Source organism: Salmo trutta, chromosome 33 (assembly GCF_901001165.1).
Source record: "Salmo trutta chromosome 33, fSalTru1.1, whole genome shotgun sequence".
NCBI classification, from domain to species: domain Eukaryota; kingdom Metazoa; phylum Chordata; class Actinopteri; order Salmoniformes; family Salmonidae; genus Salmo; species Salmo trutta.
In genome coordinates, this window is record NC_042989.1 from 16,704,055 (window position 1) to 16,728,333 (window position 24,279).

At 42.8% G+C, this 24,279-nt stretch overlaps 2 protein-coding genes across 14 annotated transcripts in view; one reads left to right on the plus strand and one right to left on the minus strand.

Annotated features, from left to right (window-relative positions):
- The window catches only part of mark3a (MAP/microtubule affinity-regulating kinase 3a), a 31,351-nt gene extending 19,946 nt beyond the window's left edge, over positions 1-11,405 (plus strand). For 2 of the 11 annotated variants that reach the window (XM_029730004.1, XM_029730003.1), the window contains exons 15-18: positions 166-432; positions 1,232-1,258; positions 10,212-10,256; positions 10,662-11,405. In XM_029730004.1, the coding sequence (XP_029585864.1) occupies positions 166-432; positions 1,232-1,258; positions 10,212-10,256; positions 10,662-11,007 (685 nt within the window). In that variant the 3' untranslated portion in view covers positions 11,008-11,405. Of the gene's footprint in view, positions 1-165; positions 433-1,231; positions 1,259-8,344; positions 8,425-10,211; positions 10,257-10,661 lie in introns of all 11 variants that reach the window. The other 9 variants (XM_029730008.1, XM_029730005.1, XM_029730009.1 and 6 more) reach the window with 6 other exon arrangements.
- Positions 11,406-11,457: 52 nt separating this feature from the next.
- Positions 11,458-24,243, minus strand: LOC115172503 (creatine kinase, testis isozyme). 3 transcript variants are annotated; one of them, XM_029730016.1, is made up of 8 exons: positions 24,132-24,243; positions 15,053-15,240; positions 14,760-14,914; positions 14,477-14,609; positions 12,716-12,887; positions 12,293-12,416; positions 11,965-12,154; positions 11,458-11,777 (listed from the first exon to the last, which is right to left on the minus strand). In XM_029730016.1, the coding sequence occupies exons 1-8, from the start codon at positions 24,140-24,142 to the stop codon at positions 11,599-11,601; spliced, it is 1,152 nt and encodes a 383-aa protein (XP_029585876.1). In that variant the 5' UTR covers positions 24,143-24,243; the 3' UTR covers positions 11,458-11,598. The 3 variants fall into 3 exon arrangements, with proteins under 3 accessions (XP_029585876.1, XP_029585877.1, XP_029585875.1); XM_029730017.1 differs by lacking the exons at positions 15,053-15,240; positions 24,132-24,243 and adding exons at positions 16,391-16,592; positions 17,235-17,341; XM_029730015.1 differs by lacking the exon at positions 24,132-24,243 and having other exon boundaries at positions 15,053-16,110.
- Between the last annotated feature and the right edge of the window lie 36 nt (positions 24,244-24,279).

Consider the following 24,279-nt stretch of genomic DNA (forward strand, 5'->3'; position numbering starts at 1 on the left):
ATTAACATAACAGATTAGATTTAATTTTAGAGTTTAGGACTTGAAGGTAAGGTTCTGGTGATATGATAATGGCCCACCTGGTGATACTATGTATAGAACTGGTATGTACTGCCAGGTGTTTGTCTGTCTTCTCTGTATCATCTCTTCCCTCCGTCCTCCCTGTAGTGTGGCCGTGTCTCCTGGCCAGCGGAACCCTGTGGTGTCCACCCACAGCATCACCAGCGCCACCACGCCCGACAGACTACGTTTCCCACGAGGCACGGCAAGCCGCAGCACCTTCCACGGCGGCCAGCTGAGGGAGCACCGCACGGCCACCTACAATGGGCCCCCAGCCTCACCCACGCTGTCCGACGACGCCGCGCGCCTTACCCAGACTCGTAGCCGCGGCTCCAGCAACCTCTTCTCCAAACTCACCTCCAAACTCACACGCAGGTAGGTGTCAGGGACTACAGCTCCATGCCACTCAACTCAACTGAGTCCAAGCCCCTAAAATATACTCTGACTATATCGAGCTACTGTATATCAAATCAAAACAACAGGTGTGGACTAACAGTGAAACTCTTACTTATATGGTTTGTTTTTAATCCTTCTGAATGGCCTTTGAACACTATTCCTTTTAGCATCCTGAATCACATTGTGTGGAACGTTCAGTCCTACTAACAATAGATTGTTCCAAAAGCACTGATAACGTAGCCTGGGTGCCAGCCTAAGAAATACATATAATTAAATTTACCTCAAGTGTAAACCAGCAGGGAAAACCCAATTGAGTTTTTGTCCAGACTGACTAACACATCTCAGGCGGGCAGCCAGGCTACTGACAACAATTTAGGGACGTCCCAAGACTAACCTGACATTAGGAATAGAAATCAACATCTGTATTTTGAACCTTCTCCTTCTCACCATTGATGATTCCAACCACCCTGCACTCTTAGAAAAAAGGTTCCAAAAGGGTTCTTCGGCTGTCCCTATAGGAAAACCCTTTTTGGTTCCAGGTAGAATTCTATTGGGTTCCATATAGAATCCTCTGTGTAAAGGGTTCTACATTGAACTCAAAAGGGTTCTACCTGGAACCAAAAGGGTTCTACCAGGAACTAAAAAGGGTTCTTCAAAGGGTTCTGCTATGGGGACAGCCGAGTGTGCTTTTGTTCACTAATTTCAACCAATCAGTCATATTCCTTCAGTTGTCCTTCCTCATGTTCATGTTTCTTTGTGTTTCCTGATTCTGTTGTAGAAACATGTCATTCAGGTTTACCAAAAGGTAGGACCCCTTATTCCCTTCAGTGTGTGCAATTAATCAACTAAAACTTTCTTTAACCAATAATAAGCTGGAAGTGACAAACTAACACACTGCTTTGAACCTTTTGTGATTGGTCTCAGGCTTCTAGAGTTAAAGATGGGGTATATTCTAAGGGCAGTGTTGCCCTCTTGATCGGTCAGTAAAAAAATCCATCAACAGCCAACAGAAAGCTTGCCACTAATCAATCTACAATGCATGCGGTGGGGACGGGGCTGCTTACGTAGTTGCTATTGACTGGTTTGTTTTTCACAAAGCAATGATTGGTTAGTATTGAACTGTTGTTCCAGGTAAGTTTGTGTTTTATGTTGACTGATATGTGTTTGAAAGGTAGACAGATTCTGGTGCTCTGTCCAGTATTGGATTTTGTTGTACGTTTATGGGTTATGATCGACAGTCCCTGTGATAACTTGGCTGGCTTGTAGCAATGTGATCGACTTTGTGATGTGGTGACGCATGATATAGATCCCTCAAATTCAACTGTGGACCTGGAAGCCAGTTCCAGGTCCGGACCTCCAACTAAGAGTTGAATACCCTGATATAAATGATTCTGATAATTATTGTTTATAAGGCTTTGGGAACTGAAGTTTGTGGAATATTGGTTTGTGGAGTCATATGTACACTGTTAGGGAACCAAGAGGGTTGTGAAATAAATTATTGGGTTGCTTTTTGTGAACAAGTTGTACTGATGGCAAGATCAGATGCAATTCACAAATTCAAAGGGAGACATCAATTTCTGAACATCTACAAGCGGATGGTCTGGCAGCTCAGGAGCAGTTTTTTTTAGAAGTGAAGACAAAGACAAAGCTCTCCCACCATACCTCCTCTTCAGAGAAAACCTTCTGTTTCTCAGTCTGATTCAAGGCTTGTTTACACTGCTCCTTAGCCCAGGGCTAAGAGCCTGCTTAGCCCTGGGCTAAGCGAGTGTTCATACTTGCACATTCTAAAGTGGACTAGCACCAACCTTAGCCCAGGGCTAGCTGGCCCTGCTCCGGAGCAGGTTAGAAATGACTTTTCGGGGCTAGCCCAAGAAACACGGTGCCAAAATAGCCAGTGTGAAACAGGGTCATTGCATTTTGGTACACCAGAAGTACATTAATTTCCAATGGAACGCTGCGTTTGCCTGGTGTTGCAGAGGCAGTTGCAGTGCGTTCTGTGTGGTGCATATGTTGGATTTACCGTAGACGGCTTGACAGAAATGGTATCAGAAGGTGAATGTTGAACTTTTGTTGCACACGTATCCAGATGATGCTGTGTACCATTTTACGCAATGACGCTATTGCTGTGATTGAGGCATTAAGCTCAGGGCCCTGGGTCTGAACCCCACCCTGTGCAACTGGTTCCTGGACTTCCTGACAGGCCGCCCCAGGTGGTGAAAGTAGAAAACAACACTTCCACTACGCTGAACCTCAACACAGGGGCCCCACAAGGTTGCGTGCTCAACCCCCTCCTGTACTGCCTGTTTACCCATGACTGTGTGGCCATGCACACCTCCACCTCGATCATCAAGTTTGCAGACGACACAACAGTAGTAGGCCTGATTACCAACAATGACAAGACAGCCAACAGGGAGGAGGTGAGGGCCCTGGCAGAGTGGTGCCAGAAATGATGTCAACAAAATGAAGGAGCTTCAGGAGACAGCAAAGGGAGCACTCCCACATCCACATCGATGGGGCCGCAAGTTCGTCGACGTACACATCACTAACAGTCTGAAATGGTCCACCCACACAGACAGTGTGGTGAAGAGCGCCTCTTCAACCTCAGGAGGCTGAAGAAATTCTGTTTGGCCCCTAAAACCCTCAAACTTTTACACATGCACCATTGAGAGCATCCTGTCGGGCTGTATTACCGCTTGGTGCGGCAACTGCACCACCCGCAACCGCAGGGCTCTCCAGATGGTGGTGCAGTCTGCTCAACGCATCGCTAGGGGCACACTGCTTGCCCTCCAGGACACCTACAGCACCCACTGTCACAGGAAGGCCAAAATAATCATCAAGGCCATCAACCCCCCGAGCCACGGCCTGTTCACCCCGCTATCATCCAGAAGGCGAGGTAAGTACGTTAAAGCTGGGGCAGAGAGACTGAAAAACGGCTTCTATCTCAAGTCCATCAGACTGTCCACCCAGTACCTTGCCCTGAACTTAGTCACTATCACTAGCCGGCTACCACCCGGTTACTCAACCTTGCACCTTAGTAGCTGCTGCCCTATTTACATAGACATTGAATCACTGGTCACTTTAATAATGGAACACTGGTCACTTTAATAATGTTTACATACTGTGTTATCATTTCATACGTACAGTGCCTTGCAAAAGTATTCACCCACCTGTGTGCAATCAGTGTCACGTGATCTGTCACATGATCTCAGTATATATACACCTGATCTGAAAGGCCCCAGAGTCTGCAACACCAATAAGCAAGGGGCGCCACCAAGCAAGCAGCACTATGAAGACCAAGGACCTCTCCAAACAGGTCAGGGACAAAGTTGTGGAGAAGTACATATCAGGTTGGGTTATAAAACAAATATCCAAAACTTCGAACATCCCACTGAGCACCATTAAATCCATTATAAAAAAAATGAAAGAATATGGCACCACAACAAACCTGCCAAGAGAGGGCCACCCACCAAAATTCACAGACCATGCAAGGATGGCATTAATCAGAGAGGCAACAAAGAGACCAAAGATAACCCTGAAGGAGCTGCAAAGCTCCACAGCGGAGATTGGCGTATCTGTCCATAGGACCACTTTAAGCCATACACTCCACAGAGCAGGGCTTTATGGAAGAGTGGCCAGAAAAAAAGCCATTGCTTAAAGAAAAAAATAAGCAAACCCGTTTGGTGCTCGTCAAAAGGCATGTGGGAGACTCCCCAAACATATGGAAAAAGGTACCTTGGTCAGATGAGACTAAAATTGAGCTTTTTGGCCATCAAGGAAAATGTCTGGCGCAAACCCAACACCTCTCATCACCCTGAGAATACCATCCCCACAGTGAAGCATGGTGGTGGCAGCATCCTGCTGTGGGGGTTTTCATTGTCAGGGACTGGGAAACTGGTCAGAATTGAAGGAATGATGGATGCCGCTAAATTCAGGGATGTTCTTGAGGGAAACCTGTTTCAGTCTTCCAGAGATTTGAGACTGGGACGGAAATTCACCTTCCAAAAGGACAATGACCCTAAGCATACTGCTAAAGCAACACTCGAGTAGTTTAAGGGGAAACATTTAAATGTCTTGGATTGGCCTAGTCAATCCAATTGAATCTGTGGTATGACTTAAAGATTGATGTACACCAACGGAACCCATCGAACTTGAAGGAGCTGGAGCAGTTTTACCTTGAAGAATGGGCAATAATTCCAGTGGCTAGATGTGCCAAGCTTATAGAGACATACCCCAAGGGACTTGCAGCAAAAGGTGCCTCTACAAAGTATTGACTTTGGGGGGGTGAATAGTTATGCACGCTCAAGTTTTCCGTTTTTTTTGTCTTATTTCTTGTTTGTATCACAATGAAAAATAGTTTGCATCTTCAAAGTGGTAGGCATGTTGTGTAAATAAAATGATACAAACCCCCCAAAAATCCATTTAATTTCAGGTTGTAAGGCAACAAAATAGGAAAAACGCCAAGGGGGTGAATACTTTCGCAAGCCGCTGTATATACTGTATTCTAGTCAATGCCATCCTATTCAACCATTGCTGAATACAGTATATACCATTCTATCCTACGTATTCTACAGATATACTAAATATTCTATCCACATACTGTCCATAATGTCAATGCATTCCATCATATACTGTATATATGCAGTACTTGTCAAAGGTTTGGACACACCTACTCGTTCCAGGGTTTTTCTTTATTTTTACTATTTTCTACATTGTAGACTAACAGTGAAGACATCAAAACTATGAAACAACACATATGGAATTATGTTATAACTAAAAAAGTGTTAAATCAAAATATATTTGATGTAGAAAATAGTAAAAATAAAGAAAAACCCTTGAATGAGTAGGTGTGTCCTAACTTTCGACTGTTTTCATAGCTTTTCTGTTGACATTTAATTAGATCAATGATAATAATATTGTTGCATTATTTTTGCCTGGAGCAGAAAAATGTGTCTCGTCTATGCATTCTCTGTACAGGGCAAGATCACATTTCAATAGTGAAACCATAGAATTTGTATTTAGAATACTAGAATGAACCTTCTTATGATGGTCCAAAGGTCAGCCATGTTAGTCAGGGAGTTGGTCAACCATGGTTTGCCAGTGCTGTGATAAGATATTGTGTAAAACAATGAATGTGAAGAATTGATCTGCACTGTATTTGTGTTAGCTAGCTAGGCAGACAGTTTTAGAATAATTATTCCATAATTAGAAACATTTAACTGCCAATATGCAAACATTCCATTCAATCCGCAGCCATACACTGGTGCAAACAGTTGATGATAGGACTTGGACAAGTTGTAAATGCAACAAGTACTGATATTTTGTCATATTATAGCACTCACAGCTTTCCAAGAAAATAAAATCTGAGACATTTATGGTCTGTTTACATATGCTTTAGAGGCTGTTTATACAGAAAATGTCTCAGATTATAATTATATGACAATATTTTCCATTGACTATAATTATTCCATTACATTAATTTCTGATACATCACATGCCTTACTTATATTTTCCTCCCTGACCAAGATGGCTGCCATTTTGGTGCCATTATTTAACTTTGAGGGTTTATGGTATAGCCCCTCTAGTAATTTAATAGGATCTGTATGAGTGAAACATTGTTTTTGAGGTCAGACAGGTCAGACAGCAAGGTTTACAAAGGCTGAAAGCAAGAAGACATAATGTGTTAATACATGTCTTAGCAGAGAGGTTGTTGTTCGCATGTTGTGTTTGTCTGTTAAGGTTACCACAAGTCCCACTCCGTTGATCTACATGCTTGCATGTGGGTGGAGTGGGATTTTTGGAGTAGCGGACACCTTTTGGTAGCACAATATCCTCGCCGGTCCCACTCATATTCACAAGGGGGCGATAACAATGTATTATCTTTTTAATTTTTGTATTTAGTGAAAACAAGGAAGAGTCTCCTTCCCTTGCTAGTTTAGCTTCCCTAATAATCAGATTTATAATTAAAATATCGGGCAAATATTCTTATACTTGCCCGTGGGGCCTAGAACATTATCCCAGTTTGATATGTTGCTTGAATGTATTCACTCCCATATCAGATAAAATAGAATGTCATGTTTTGGTGGTGGAGAAAAAACATATATCTCGCAGCTGTTTTTACCAGTGTTGGAAAAAGTACCCAATTGTAATACTTGAGTAAAAGTACAGATACCTTAATAGAAAATGACTCAAGTAAAAGTGAAAGTCACCCAGTAAAATACTACTTGAGTAAAAGTCTAAAAGTATTTGGTTTTAAATATACTTAATAAGTATCAAAAGTAAATGTAATTGCTAAAATATACTTAAGTATCAAAAATAAAAGTCTAAATAATTTCAAATTCCTTATATTAAGCAAACCAGACAGCACCATTTTCTTGTTTTTTTAAATTTACGGATAGACAGGGGCACACTCCAACACTCAGACATAATTTACAAACGAAGCATGTGTGAATTTAACACATTTCCTGTCCTGCTAAGCATTCAAAATGTAAGTACTTTTGGGTGTCAGGGAAAATGTATGGAGTAAAAAGTACATTGTTTTCTTTAGGAATGTAGTCAAAAATATAAATAGTAAAGTACAGATACCCCAAAACACTACTTAAGTAAAAAAGACTTTAAAGTACTACTTAAGTACTTTACACCCCTGGTTTTTACCAGTAGCCTGGAGTCCCTAGTTATTGCATCTAAACAAAATACATTTTGGGGAGATTCTAAAAAGGCTACAATGTTTTTTTAGTTCGTTTTTTTACATTCACTGAGATTATTATTTTCTTATCAATGTAAAATAGGCTACTTTGATGCATAGCCTATAGCAAGGTACTCAACTCTTACCCTACGAGGTGCGGAGCGTGCTGGTTTTCTGTTCTACCTGATAATTAATTGCACACACCTGGTTTAACAGGTCTAAATCAGTCCCTGATTAGAGGGGAACAATAAAAAAATGCAGTGGAACTGTCTTCGAGGTCGAGTTGAGTTTGAGGGGCCTATAGGCTATAGATCAAGGAACCAAGCAAGCTTCATTGCCTACACAAACTGTGCAGGAGCTCACTGGAGCTGAGTACCAACACCTAAAATGTTCTACTGCTTGAGCTCCTGTTCCTCTTATAAAATATTAGCTCGAAAGTATTGTGGAGCTCCTGCACCTAAATATAAACAGCACTGGTACCCAAAATGACTACCGGCACCTATTTCATTTCAAGTCAAGCACTTCACACAACACTGCCCCCACGGCTACGGAAGGAACGATACAGCATGTTACAATTTCATGTGGCACAGGAGTACATCGAATGTCAGAGCGCACAACAAGGAGCCATCCCCTTTTGTGATGCAAAACAACAGTGCAACACTGCGCTACGCTCCGTCGGCTCCGTTTGCATATTCTGTGTAGACCCCTTTATCCCAGGGCTTTGGAATACAAGTGTGAATCCTTAGCCCAGGGCTGAAGCTTAGCCCAATAGCCCTGGGTGAACAAATGATTGTGTGAACACAGGATAAGATAGCACAGGGCCAGTCTTAGTCTGGGGCTAAGATAGCCCCGGGCTAAGAACAATGCAGTGTGAAAAGGCCTTTAGTGGCGACCAGGAGTTCTACATCTCAGGAAGTTCCGGCACATTTGCAACCCTCCCATCTTTCTTCCTTCACCATGTCCTTGTCACTCATTTCATTTCTCTGTCGAGTGATTCTTATTTCTGCACAGAGTAACAGCATCTTATAAACGATTGGTTGAACTATAAGGAAGGAAGTCTTAGCAGGGAGTCTCTTGTCTCAGTAGTAGGCAATGCGCTTTGCCCTCCCTTCACACTTCTCCTCACTTTTGTATTGCTGTGTGCCAATGTCTCCCTGACCTTTCTGTGCCCTTTAACCTTGGACCTTTCACTGCTCTTCCTCCCCTCAGGGTCAGTATTGACCCGGCCAAACGGCAGACGGCCAAATCAGGGCCTGCCATCCCTTCTTCCCAGGGAGCAAAGACTCTTAGTAAGTCTTCTGTCCACTCATCTCTCCTCTTCTCTTCTTCCTCTTCCTCCTTGTCATCCTGGCATTATCGGCCTGTGATCATGTCATTTTTTTCTTACTCTCTTTTCATGTATCCGTAAAAAATACACGCTTTCAAGAGCGGAAGATATAGAAAGTTGTAGGAAGTCGCAGATGGAGACCTAAAGTAAGGGATCATTTCAACCCTTATGTCCCCACAAGAGTTAGGCTCAACTCTGTATGTCAGAGTTCTGTGTGGAGAGAACACACTCGTATACAACATGGTCACATTACCTTCTCTCTAGAATGTGTATGTGACACTCCCAGCCCCAGATACAGTCTCAGTACTTCTCTTGTCCCTCATCCCCCTGGCTAGAGGCTGCTATCCTGCCCACTAACTAAACCCTCCAGGAATCAAACTTTCTCTACCCTCCTGTAGACTCATTTCAAAGCTTGTCTGCAGCACAAAACTCATTAGGGTCTGTGGACATGGTATGCAGTCCTACAATGGCCCTGTAACTGCTTGCCTAATTGTCTTTCAAGCCAACCCCCTCTCCTCTAAACATAACCAGTGTCACATAGAGGGAAGAAACATGGGACATGTTAGAGGACGTCTAGAGGACCTCTGTCCTGCTGTCTGTCAACCTCGAGAATAGACTGCATGAGAGCTCACACAACAGCCCCAGTCTGCATGCACTGACCCTAATACACAATGTGTGTATTAGAGGTGTGGGTGTGTGGACTGTAGTTCCACTGTATGGTTTTGTTTTTGTCTTGTTTGGGTGAATCTCTTCATGTCAACAAATGTATCCAAACTGTCATACCGTCACTCAACACATTTCCATTCCTGTATCCCCTTGCTCTATGTGGTCTGTTGAAGCACTTTTGTTAGTTTGAACACCAGCGAGACTGATCAGTGTGACCAGTTCAAAGTCTCTTTTTCCATTGATTCTGCACAGGTTTCATGTCAACACTTCCATAATGAGGTTATAGTTATTTGGTGGTGGCTTTCTTGTTTCTAAACACTTCTACATTAATGTGGATGCTACTATGATTACGGATAATCCTAAATTAATCGTGAATAATGAGAGCCGAAAGTTAGACACACAAATATCACCCCCCCCCCCCCCCCCCCCCCCCAAATGCTTGGAAGTATGATATTTTTGAGTCTATAACTTTCTCACTCATTATTCATGCAGGATTATCCGTATTCATGGTAGCATCCACATTAATGTAGAAGTGTTTAAAAACATATATTCTTATTTACAATAATAAAAGTGACTCCAAAATGACACACAATACATTTACAATTAATTTCTATTGGTTACAAAATCATCTGAAACACAACCACAGCAAATGCATCCAACAAATGTATAGAGTCAAGCTTTGCGTGTTATGAATTTGGGAACAATTACTTAACTAATTTACTACTTTAATATACATATAAGTGAATTGTTCCAATACGTTTAGTCCCCTATAATAGGGTGGGGAGGACTATGTACAAAACGTGCTGTAATTTCTAAACGGTTCACCCGATATGGATGAAAATACCTTAAAATTAAAGTAGTCATTGTGTCATTTCAAATCCAAAGTGCTGGAGTACAGAGCTAAAACAATGTGTCACTGTCCCAATACTTTTGGAGCTCACTGTATGTTATATATCTCTCAATGTATATTCACAGTACAGTGTTCTCTGTCATCCTTGAAATGACAAAACACTGTCTTTGGAAGTCCACATTTTGTTTTTTCTCTTTTTCCTAATCTTGCTCTGCTCCCTCTACAACTGTCAGAGTCTCAACCGAGTTTGAGAGAAACGGGAGATTTGAGGGCTCAAGGTGAGGTGTATGTTGCTTTCTCAACCTGATATTCCTGTGACGACAGGCTTGATATCACTTCACTCCCAGCTGTTCTCCATTCTGTCAGTCAACCAGTATTCCCATCTGTCTATCCATAGGGTCCTTCTCCCTCACCTTTTCCCCATGGAAGTGGTCTCTGTATGTGACGGAGGGTGTGGTTATTTTTAGTTAATTGTGGTTTCCTCATTGAGTGTTGTGCTCCTCCTAGTGTGCTGCATGACCATCCGTTTACTGTATGCTTTGCTAAATGACCCTTTGATCAACACCTTGCATTATTTTGTCTATTCACGATACCGAGCCATAAACAGATATGAAAATGACTAAACCTAGGGGAAAATGCAGAGCTTTAGTTAATTCAACTTCTCTTTATCTCCCTCTTATCAGTCGCAATGTACCTGGGGATCAGAAAGGGGAAAATAAAGACAGTAAACCCCGCTCCCTCAGATTCACTTGGAGTATGAGGACCACCAGCTCCATGGAGCCTTGCGACATCATGGAAGAGATACGCAAGGTGCTCAACGCCAACAACTGCGATTATGAACAGCAAGAGTGTTTCCTGCTGCTCTGTGTCCATGGTGATGGACATGCTGAGAACCTTGTCCAATGGGAGATGGAGGTGTGCAAGCTGCCCCGCCTCTCCCTCAATGGCGTGAGATTCAAGAGGATATCAGGCTCATCCATCACTTTTAAAAACATTGCATCCAAAGTCGCCAACGAGTTAAAGCTATGAACGAAAGGGCAAAACTATGTCTAGAAAGTATTTAAACTGTACAATCATTAAAGTAGCAGTTTCCATTTTTTGTCGACACAAAATACAGTATGTATTGAATGATAAAATGCCAAAAGCATTCCTCTATACAATAATCACTGAATTACTAATAGCTACAGTATATACTCTGGTCATGTTAGACCATCATAACAAATTGAATATAGTTGGTCATGCTGTGAAAATGGACAAGGCTTTGTCTTTATTTATTTCATTATTTACACTGAAAACAAGGTTCTTACTTTCAAGACAGCTACACATTGTTATACTCCGTTTGTTTTATATATTGTTTGAATTTAGGTGGAATTTATGTAAATGCTCATTAGGTAAGAACACCAGTGTCAATAAAAATGTCTACTTGACTCGGTATATTTTAGTTCTAAATGAGGATGGGGAAAGAAATAGAATCAAACATGGAAGAAACAGTTTTTATTTTCATATCCACTCGCATTGAAAGAGGACCTTGTATGAGAGAGTAAGTGCTGTTTATTACAGAGTGCATTCCAGGATAATGTCACATTCATTCAGATGACAAGGGGGAGGCAATCATGAGTTTCACTTCTGGGCAGGCATGAGGTCATCAATAGACTGGCCCTTCTCCAGCTTCTTCTCCATCTCAACCAGCAGCTTAACACCATCCACAACCATTTGCACAAGCTCCACCTCAGAGAAGCCCAGGCGGTCTGCGTTGGAGATGTCGAAGGTGCCACCCACAGCTGCGGTGTCCACCCCACCTGGAATGGAGACAATGTCAGAAGATGGAATTAACAGCTACAAAACTCCTTTCAGAGAAATTCCAGCTTTAATGCTAGAACTATTGCCAGTGTTAGTCATTCTACCACCTTAATGTGCTTGTAAGTTACCCTGAGCAAACAGCAAACAAAAGTAGATATCTGGTTCTGTGACGGATAAATGTTTTACCGGTTCCACGTTTCTGGAGCCTTAGCCTCTTGAGCACTTCCTCAAATTTGGCATGCTTGCTCATGTTGGGGATCTTGACGTGGACTCCAGCACGTAGCCCTGTGCCCAGGTTGGATGGGCAGGTGAGAACGTAGCCCAAGTGCTCATTCCACATGAATGAAGTGCCCTTATCTTTGAACAGGGTTTCAATCTGAGGAAAAGAATACAAACGCCATCGATTGATCATTGCCCGCATGTTTATACAACGAGCAATTTTTATATGGCAACAGAAAATTATCCTTATTTAAATTCTCAAAACCTTGAAAGTATTCCTTAAATATTCACTCACCTTTGTGAGGCCAGTGCAGAAACGGTTGAACACCTCCTTCATGTTGCCACCCTTTTGCATAGAGATGACACGCAGGTGGTCCTCCTCATTGACCCAGACCAGAAAGGTCTTGGTATCATTGTGCCTTGACAGATTAGAATAAATAGATGTTATATGGTCCTCTTACAAGGTCATGGACAATGGCTTATGCCACCACTAGCGTATAAACTATTATGAATATTTACCCTCTGACTTAGCAGAGATTAAGGTGCATCTAGTTAGAGGGCATCTGAGAATTTCCCATCCCTTCCCGCAGTCATTTACTTAAATAAAGTAAGGTTGGAGAAGTGAGAAAGTAAGAATGACAGGTGAGTTAGAACAAAACCAAATTCTAATACCTTTCAGGAAACCTAGAAGTGTGAGAATGAAAAACCCTGTCCTCACCAGATACCCCTGCCATCAGGCCAGTCCCGGGCCATGCCAGAGGCCAGCAGCAGAGGAGACACAGGCTTGTCAAACAGGAAGTGGTCATCAATTAGCTGCTGCTGCTCAGCATCTGACATGTTCTTCAGGGCATAGTACTTCCCCTTCAGGTCACCGGACAGGGAGTCCAGAGCTGCAGAGGAACAAAATCAGATGTGCCAGATCCAGTAAGCTCGTACAGAGCCAATGTATGAGTGAATGTGCAGTCTTCATTACATGGCTATCAATCTGGTTGTGTTACAACCAGAAATTACCTCAAGAAAGGATCAATTCAATGTACATAAATATGTCCAGACAGTGATCTCCAGTCTAAAGCAGGGATCTTGAACATTTCCTTGCCCAGGGACCCAGATCATGTTAGCAAAATGTGTTTCTTCCCCCCACACCTTGTCATCCGGTGAATAATAATGGAAAGGACAAGTATAATCAACATTTTAAAATGAATAGGTTTGGTAGATAGTGTTTCATTATTTTGACATCCCCACATTATAATTGGAAGTAGTGTCAACTAACATTAGCTAGAAAGGTAACTCCAACTAGGGCTGTGACAATTCTGAAATTTTGGGTAACGATTGTTGTGCAAATGACCATAGATATTGTAATAATTGTCATTTTTGTTGAAGTGTTTTGAGCTTGTATGCATCATTAAGACATTTCAGTTGTACAACTGACTAGGTATCCCCCTTTCAAATACAACATAGACCTACCCAATTCATACAACACAGCTTTGGTGACACTCCTTTCTCAAAAACAAATGTTTGACAAATTGCAACTTTTGGAAATGAATTAGGGAAACTATCTACACTTGAATATACATTTTAACACCCCCCCCCCCCCCCCCAAAATGTATATATTACATCTAAGTCATTTAGCAGACGCTCTTATCCAGAGCGACTTAAATTAATTTTAAGACTATACGATAATTGTGCCAGCTCTATGCCAAACACGGTCGCTATTAGCAGCTGTTTAAACAAAGGTTTGCCATGTGCAAAAATGTCCAAGTCAAGAAAGCTTACCAGCAGCCAGCGTCACTTGCCATGAAAAAAAGCACCTGTGATTATCAGTCAAAGCCTGTCAGATACTCCATTGAATGCAATTTGCTCAATATTAGGAGTTGAGAAATAAAGTTGACATCATTAGAAAGATGATTATTCACCTCTTTTCCATTGTAGGTATGTAATTCAAAATGTGTCTAGTCTTGTTGCTAGTAAAATTCATAAAAAATATTAACCTAAAACATTCACTTTTTTTTTTAATACATTTTAATATTTTTTTCACAGATCCCCTGCACTACCTCCGTGGAAAAAAATATATACATGTACAAATATGTTTTTTAAAATAAATACCCCTGGTCTATGAATACCCTTGGGTCTGAAACGATCCTTTGTCAGTAACAGAAATAAATTCACATAGTTCACCACTAGAGGGGACCCTCTACACAGTAATGTTGCAAGAGGGAACTGGCATCATTCTAGGCTGGCAGAATGATGCCCCAGACCCTACTGCAGTACTGGATTGCCAATCTCTGCACCGCTCCACCACACAGTTCAAACACCATTCTAGTTAATCTGTCTACAATTCTACCATGCATTAAACACACCATCCCAACCCCTCAAGATATTGTTTCTACACTTCCCATCTTTGCAATTTATTGGGTAAAAACATTTAGAAAATACATTCTGTCCATCTTGATCATTTTTTGGGGTGGGTTGAAGTAATTACCTTCGACTGACATTTTCTCAACACCCCTTCGCTCTCCACGGCTGCAGTGTGGGGGCAGGCAGAACCCACGGATGCTCCTGCCTGTTCGGACACGGGAGCTAATGACATAGTTGGGGTCCAGGTCATCTCCACCCTGTACATTTTTTTATAAATTAAAAAAATAATTAAAATTAGCCTAGAGTTAGCTGTAACTTGACAACACTGGTCTTCTTTCTTGCAGGGTACATTGTTGAACATTTGCCTTAGACCACAGTCAACCAGGTACCTATTTAGAGGGCAGTACCTTCAGGTTGTCTGGGTTGAGGTCAGTCTTGTGCTTGTCTGTAGGCTTGTATCCCCCATGTCTGTCCTCAATGATGGGATCCAGCAGCTCCTTGAAGACCTCGTATGTCTCCTCATCTCCAGCCACACATCCCACAGTCATGATGAAGGGATGGCCTGGGGTAAAAGAAAACAGAGTCAATTAGGAGACAAATTGTAGAGCATGACAAACATTAACAACCTCAATAAATAATAGTTAGCATTTCATCAGAATCCAAAGGTGGAGTCGACAGACTCAGGATGGGTTCGTTTTACCAGGATTATCAATCCCCGTCTGAATGACACCATCTATGGTGAAGCCGTTGGGGGTGGCACGGTCTCGGAGTTTGGTGTACATGTCCTGGGTTAAGACCTTGGCCATGTGGTTGTTGTGCTGGCTTAGGTCAGGGAACTCCTCCTCAGGTGACAGCCTCTTGATGGTCAGTTTAGCCATTTGATCATTGCTGAACAATAAACACATTCTACAGGGTAAGCCACCTGCTATGCTTAAAAATGCATTTGGACTATCTACTCAGTGTCTCAGTTCCCCTCAAAAAGGGTTGGGCTATACTATTTTAGTTCATATGGAGTCACCAGATTGTCACTTATTGCAGTGACAATCTATGATGGTTTCCGTATTGATACATTCTTATGGTATGCTAGACCAACAAGCATTATTCCCAGCAGAATTTGAAAGGTTATCTGAAACGAATCATTGAACCATTGTGCTTTGGGCATTTGGTATGGATGCAGGCCAATGGAATACACACATCCTTCTTCCTATTGATTACACTCGTATAGAGTTATATAACCCATCAACAAGGTCACTGTGCAGAACAAAAGGGTATGAGCGCCTCCCTAGATGTGATACTGGATCAGAGATGGAAACTCGAGTCTGAGACTCAGACTCGAGTCGCAAAGAAAATGACTTGCGACTTGACTTAAACTCATGATCAATTGACCTGGACTCTAGATGAGCGACTCGTGATCAATGGAAGTCAGTACTGGGATAAGTTTGTTGTGCATTCTGTCAGATAACATGGAACAGGCTGCATTAACAGAGAAAGTAGTTTGAGACAGAGGGCTGAAAAGTGTTCTAGAACGTCTGCGTTCCGCAAAAAAAATATGCAGACAAGGACGTATCTATTTCAATGGGAGGATAGTAGTTACTCATATTTTCACTTTGTCCTTTTGATTGATCGGACATTGTGTATGCTATTGCCATGTAGATAGGAACAAGCAAAAGTTAAGCTATTGTTTGTCTTAAGTAAAGCTTGTTAAAACAAGCAAAAGTGAACTATTGTGTATCAGTATGTGAAATCATGTCATTTAAATAATATGCTGTAAATTACATAATTTTGACAGTGTTTGGCAACTAACTAAATGTATGAAATTGTCCCAAAAAAATAATGTAGGAAATAATTTACTTCAAATAATTTACAAGGTTAATAGACCTAACCCACAGCAGGCAGAAAGCCATTGCCAAAAGGGACTTGAGACTTGACCTCTACCTCAAAGACTTGTGAACATCTCTGTACTGGACGCCCTCACTAAACGCACTTTTTAAGAGGCAGAACACATGGCTTGATGGTTGAACGCTGCAAGGATCTTTACCTGGGTTATCAATCCCGGTTTGAATGACATCATCCAATGTAAATCCACTGGGCGTTTGTTTGCTCCTTAGACGCTCGTAGATGGCAGGAGTCAAGATCTTAGCCATATGATTATTGTGCTGGCTGAGATCTGGGTACTCCTCACTAGAAGCGTACTTCAGTTTTAGCACGTTGTGGGTGTTTCCGAAAGGCATGGCTGATCCCTGGACGCAACACGGAGTGGAGGAAAAAAAATGGTGAATGTGAGTTTAAATAGTACAACATAACTGTCAAATACTAGGTTTTTATTATGCAACTGCATGGCTCAATATGCGCATTGTGCAGTAAGCAAACGACAGTCAGACGATTATATAGGCTCGAGGAAAATGTCGACAGAAAGTTAATAAAATAAAAAGAGCCCTTTACTCTAGAGGCGGAGTGATGGAATGCAAGTCAAATGCTAAAGATTGCGCAGCAGTGTCATTCCAATCCAAGTAACTATTTTATAGAGCTCTAGTCTAGAGTGGTATTTTGCTTGTGAAATCCAAGTCGCTCAGAACAATAAGGTAGGGTAGGTTATGCGAGACAGTAACAGGTGCGGCACACTAGACTAGAGCAAAATTATCAACATAATGAGGTCTCCTGCTCGATCACGGCTACAGATATTACTTTTTTGCGTTGTCTATTGTTATCGATATTTCGCCGAAATATGTAAAATATATGAATGGATATCCTTTTAAATATATCCTCTGCTAAAAATGTTTTTTTTTAAAAAGTATTTGCTAATGAGTCACTAATGTGTTGATTTCGGGTTAAAACGACTGATGCCATTCTCATCCTCGAGTGAGTAGAAATAGGGGTCCTACCTGCTGCCGAAGCTGGTCACTACTACTGGGGGAAGACACAAAGATCCCTATTTTTCCGACCGTGACGCGCAATCACCAACGTTATTTGGTTCTCCAGTAGAAGAAAATGGTCTTAGAGATGGTTCTTTATAGTAGGCGAACTCGGCTCCCATTGGTCAGTGTTTGTATTCCATTCATTCTATTGGTCGAGTTGATATTCACGTAAAAATAAGGAATTCCCCTCGACTGCGGCCACAAATACAAACATTCTTTCCAATTGACCCCCAATTTAAAAGAGGCAACTTCGTAGTCTATTTATAGTTATACATAAATAACAAAACATGCCGAAATGCTGCTGTGTTATTCAATGTACATGTAACCAGGTAAAAAAATGCTCTCACCTAGGGATGTGACTTCAGGCTATTCTGTGTGGAAGACTGGGAAATGTTGGGACCAGGTGTCCAAGTAGGCTACACATAGCTTGCTGTACATGTTGAAAACGTTTAATCACAGGTAAGACATTTAACTTGTTTAGTCAGGTTGGTAAGTAGCTAGTACTCACTCACATGGCTGCTAGCACTGTCAAGAAAAGGGCATGAGAGAAGCAGTGGCGGTTCTAGACCATTTCAACTGGGGGGGCCAAGCTGTGGCCAGTTGTACTGTTAGAGGGGCCAGTTATATTAGACGTTATTGTTGTCATATCGTTTTGCATGTGGTACGATCCGCCCCTCTAGAAAATGTTGGGTTAAATTAGTGTTCCGCGTTGCCACTGTCTAATAACGGATGTAAAAAAAGAACGATAGCAAAAATTACTTACTTAAAAATGATTTCATACTCCACATTTAGGGGGGCCACAAGGGGGTCCAAAATTGTTGTCACAGGGGTACTGGCCCCCCCTGGCCCTCCCCCAGAACCGCTAGTGGAGAGAAGCCCTACAATATTACGTTTTTCTAAGTAGTGAGAATTTTAGGGAGCAAGCAATGTTGAAAAGTCATATTTAGACATGTACTTTTCTTGAATGCACTTTGTAATTGATTAAAACAAGCCAATTTAGTAACCTAGGTAACCACAGGTTGTTTTACCCACAGGTGGGTGGGGCCAGGAAGCTCCATCTAATACCTACTGGTACTATACCAGATTGCAGTTTTTAGATGTTCCCTTACCTTGGCCTTCACACTTTTCTCTTGAAACCTTTTATATGTAACTACATGTAATCGAAAATGTAATCTACTTAATCCCAAAAGGTAATTTGCATACTACAAGAAAGGTTTTTAAAGTGTAGTCACTTTTGAGGACACAACTCAGGTACACAGTACAAATATGATAAAAATATGAAATATGATGTATTTCCTATTCAACAAAACTGTATGAATAATAATTTCAATTAATTATATTTTGTCTAAATATAGTATAATTTCTAAAATGACTAACTATAAGATTTAATCTTCCTTATAACTGTAAAATACATTTGTCTATTTACTGTTAGAGAAAATGTGCATATCTTCTGAAGGTCTCTCTAGATCAAAACGTCTGCTCCCATCGCTGTGAACATCTCGTTACGATGTAAGGATTCCAGACATATGCATTGTTAGTGGCTGTGACCTAGGGTTCAGCCAGGAGTTGATAGACAGTTGGAAAAGTGAATTAAATTGTAGGAGGGACAACCCAGCTTCAAGTGGTGTCAGATTTCACATCTTGCTTCATACAGGCAGAAGAGACATGTGTCCATGAGAATCAGGGCTGCTGCTCAATCTATGGTGTCCACATAATGATTTATAAGCGAAAAATGTCCGTCGGAACCGGTAGCAGAACCACGCAGGTCCCCAAAACAGGGGACTTTACATCTAAGAGGTTTAAAGGCCCAGTGCAGTCAAAAGTGTGATTTTCCTCTGTTTAAATATGTATTTCCATACTATGAGGTTGGGATAATGTGAAAGTGTGAAAATGATAATGCCCTTTTAGTGTAAGAGCTGTTTGAAAAGACCACCTGAAATTTCAGCCTGTTTTTGGGGGGATGACATCACCAGGTGGTAAATGAGTTAAGGGACCAATAAAAAAAAAAGAGAGTTCCAAACCTCTCTGCCAATAACAGCTAGCCCCTCCCCACTCAGACCACTCCCAGACAGTCCTAGTGAAATTCTTGCTTGAGAAATTGATCTTTGCTAAGAAGCAATTTTTTTCTTCTTCTTTTTGACCATTTTAGTTGAAAACAATCACAGTAAAATACTTAATTGTTATCCAGAAATGATTTAATATTGAGATAAAAATGGCTGCATTGGACCTTTAACGGTTATACATATGATATAACAATGTAAAAATGTGATTTTTAACCATAAAGAAAAATAGGACTTATCTGTATATCTATGCCATTGTAGCGTCTGTGACAGCATGGGCAGTGCCATTGTGTCACGGTTGTCGTAGGATGAAGCGGACCAAAGTGCAGCATGTGTGTCGTTCCACATTTTATTTTCACTGTGAAACTATGCAATACATACACATAAACTAAAGAACAAAAAACAAACTGTGACGCAGAGGGGAAACATACACTAACTCAAAAAACAATTTCCCACAAACCCAGGTGGGAAAACACCTACTTAAGTATGATCTCCAATTAGAGACAACGATGACCAGCTGCCTCTAATTGGAGATCATCCCAAACAAAACCCAACATAGAAATACAAAACTAGAACATAACATAGAAAAACTAAACTAGAAAACCCTTCTGTCACACCCTGACCTACTCTACCATAGAAAATAACAGCTTTCTATGGTCAGGACGTGACAGTACCCCCCCCCCCACCCCCCAAAGGTGCGGACTCTGAACGCACCTAAACAACAACAAAAAAACAAAACAAAAAAAGGGAGGGTTAGGTAGGGTGACTGTCTATGGCGGCTCTGGTGCGGTACGCAGAACCCTCTCATCCCGTGGATCCTCCAGCAGAGGAGGCGGCTTCAGTTTGGGGCGTAACCCCCGCTCCGCCCTCCGCTTTTGTGTCACCGGACCCTGGATCGTCGCCGAAGGACCCGGACCATGGATCATCACCAGAGGTTCTGGACTGCGGACCGTCTCAGGAGGTTCCGGGCTGCGGGCCGTCTCAGGAGGTCCCGGGCTGCGGGCCGTCTCAGGTGGTCCCGGGCTGCGGGCCGTCTCAGGTGGTCCCGGGCTGCGGGCCGTCTCAGGTGGTCCCGGGCTGCGGGCCGTCTCAGGTGGTTCCGGGCTGCGGGCCGTCTCAGGTGGTTCCGGGCTGCGGGCCGTCTCAGGAGGTTCCGGGCTGTAAACCGTCGCCGGAAGCTCTGGACTGGGAGCCGGAAGCTCTGGACTGGGAATGCGCACTGGAGGCCTGATGCGTGGGGCTGGCACAGGTGGCGCCAGACTGGTAACACGCACCTCAGGGCGAGTGCGGGAAGCAGGAACAGGACACCCCGGACTGGGCAAGTGCACTGGAGGCCAGATGCGTGGGGCTGGCACAGGTGGCGCTAGACTGGTGACACGCACCTCAGGGCAAGTGCGAGGAGCAGGCACAGGGCGTACCAGGCTGGATAGACTCACTGGAGGCCGGGTACGTGGGGCAGGCACAGGATATACTGGCCCATGGAGGCGCACTGGAGGTCCCGAGCATAGAGCTGGCACAACCCGTCCTGGCTGGATGCTTACGTTCGCCCGGCAAACGCGGGGTGCTGGCACAGGACGCACTGGGCTGTGAATACGAACTGGTGACACAGTGCGCAGAGCCGGTGCAGGATATCCTGGACCGGGAAGGCGAACTGGAGACCAGGAGCGCTGAGCTGGCACCACCCTTCCTGGCTGAGTGCTCAACCTAGCTCAACAAATGCGGGGCGCGGGCACAGATCGCACCGGGCTGTGAATGCGCACTGGCGACACAGTGCGCATCACCGCATAACACGGTGCTTGCTTCGTCACTCGCTCCCCACGGTAAGCACGGGGAGTTGGCTCAGGTCTCCACCCTGACTCTGCCAATCTCCCTGTGTGCCCCCCCCAAAAAAATGTTTTGGGGCTGCCTCTCGCACTTGCCTCATGGTTGGTATAGTGCCTCGTAATTTCGCCGCTCCGCTTTCGCTGCCTCAATCTCCTCTTTAGGACGGCGATACTCCCTAGCCTGACTCCAGGGTCCTTTCCCATCCAGAATTTCCTCCCAGGTCCATTCCTGTTTCTCCTGGGCACGCTGCTTGGTCCTTTGGTGGCAGGAGATTCTGTCACGGTTGTCGTAGGATGAAGCGGACCAAAGTGCAGCGTGTGTGTCATTCCACATTTTATTTTCACTGTGAAACTATGCAATACATACACATAAACTAAAGAACAAAAAACAACAAACCGTGACGCAGAGGTGAAACATACACTAACTCAAAAAACAATCTCCCACAAACCCAGGTGGGAAAACACCTACTTAAGTATGATCTCCAATTAGAGACAACGATGACCAGCTGCCTCTAATTGGAGATCATCCCAAACAAAACCCAACATAGAAATACAAAACTAGAACATCATAACAACATAGAAAAACTAAACTAGAAAACCCCCCTGTCACACCCTGACCTACTCTACCATAGAAAATAACAGCTTTCTATGGTCAGGACGTGACACATTGAGGTTACAACCCATATGAATCCCCACCCAGTTGACTACTTTGAAATGAATAAGCATGGTGGAAGCTCTCAATGGCACTGCCCAAGGCCAGGTTAATGCAGGGGCTTACTGGGGCTGAAGGGCGCAAGAGGCAGCTAAAATAAAGGAAATGTATACAGTAATATATATATATATATATATACACACACACACACAGTATATATTATATGTTATAAATATATGTATGTATATGTGTATCTTTTTTTACTGCAACCGCCAACCACAGGAAGATTCAGGAGCCCGCTCACAATGAGTTTAGACAGCCTGCTGCTGCCGCTCTGCTAATCTTCAGATGGGGGAGGCCTGCCATGATTGAGTAACTGGCCCTGCCTTTGATTGGGTAACTGATTATACAAATAAAAAAAAGAAGAAGTTTTTACAGCATAATAATATACAGTGCCTTCGGAAAGTATTTAGACCCCTTGACTTTTCCCACATTTTGTTACAGTCTTAATCTAAAATGGATTTTAGATGGGCCTTGGTCAGGGAGGTGATCAAGAACCTGATGGTCACTATGACAGAGCTCCAGAGTTCATCTGTGGAGATGTGAGAACCTTCCAGAAGAACAACCATCTCTGTAGCACTCCACCAATCAGGCTTTTATGGTAGAGTGGCCAGACGGAAGCCACTCCACAGTAAAAGGCACATGACAGCCTGCTTGGAGTTTGCCAAAAGCTACCTAAAGACTCTCAGACCATGAGAAACAAGATTCTCTGGTCTGATGAAACCAAGATTGAACTCTTTGGTCTGAATACCAAGCGTCACGTCTGGAGGAAACCTGGCACCATCCCTACGGTGAAGCATGATGGTAGCAGCATCATGCTGTGGGGCTGTTTTTCAGAGGCAGGAATTGGGAGACTAGTTAGGATTGAGGAAATGATTAACAGAGCAAAGTACAGAGAGATCCTTAATGAAAACCTGCTCCAGAGCGCTCAGGACCTCAGACTGGGGCGAAGGTTCGCCTTCCAGCAGGATAAGCACACTGCCAAGACAACGCAGGAGTGGCTTCAGGACAAGTCTCTGAATGTCCTTGAGTGGCCCAGCCTGAGCCCGGACTTGAACCCGATCGAACATCTCTGGAGAGACCTGAAAATAGCTGTGCAGTGACGCTCCCCATCCAACCTGACAGAGCTTGAGAGGATCTGCAGAGAAGAATGGGAGAAACTCCCCAAATACAGGTGTGCCAAGCTTGTAGCATCATACCCATGAAGACTCGCTGCTGTAATCGCTGCCAAAGGTGCTTCAACAAAGTACTGAGTAAAGGGTCTGAATACTTATGTAAATGTAATATCTGTTTAATTTTTTTTATTTGCTTTGTCATTTAAAAAAAGACAAAGCCCTGGGCCGATGCTTCCTTAATCTGGCGCTGCCCCTGCTAAAACTGCCTTTTTTCCCCCAGTGGCCTCTATGATTCTCTGTTTTTACCCAATGTAAAATTATATGAACTGACTAGCTTTGGGACACAACATCGAGTCAGTGTATTGGTTGGACTCCCTGAGTGGTTCCAAGAGTCCACTCAATACACAGATGTTGTCCCAAAAGCCATGAACTGACCTTCTTTGGCCCATGTACATAGGCCTAACTAACTGTTATTTTCTCAAACTGTTTGCAATTCCTAGGGATTCAATAACAAATATAGGACTGTCATGTGAAAAATGCTGAAAGTCAATTATGATTCACTTAATAGCTTGTTCTGCCTTTTTCAACTTGAGGCTGCACAGCTCAGCTGTTGAAGAGCATTTAAAAAGCACAGTGTTTGCGCCTTTTCGCAGATTTATATACCATCTGAATTGCCTCATTCATTGCACGATTCAGTGGATTACTGCGAATGAACCGAAGTCTCGTCTGGTCAGTGGTATCTAACAAATCCACATGTGAGATCTGCAAGAGCATGTGAACAGCAAGTAAGTTAGCTAACAAGGCTGAATCATTAACCTTTCGACATATAAATCACTTCGAATATAATCTTTACTTCGCTTTTATACAGTAACGTTACTAGAGTTAGTTCCAAGTAGCTACGTTTATGGCGGGTCAAACGTTCGTTGCCTAACTTTAGCTAATGTTATCTAGCTAACTAATGAATGGCGTTAGATTGCAGCCCCCTCATAACATTGAAGTTTTGCACAGTGAAGTTGCCGAATAGTGTACTTGGAAAAGCAATATTACATTTGTTGTCGAACCAAGCTAGCTAACGATGAAAAATGCAATTTAGCAACCTAACTAGATTTGTTCATTTCCTATTTTAAAATGAACATAAACTGTTTTTCACTTACATTTTCTCCATGGTTGTGGCTGTTTTTAGGTGGAGGCACTCAAATAACTGAAGTAAAGTTTCTCCACTGTTCTAATTCGAAAATAAACAGCGGCCGTTTAAGATTTAAATGATACTTGTATTTAAAACAAAATATACAACTCGCACGC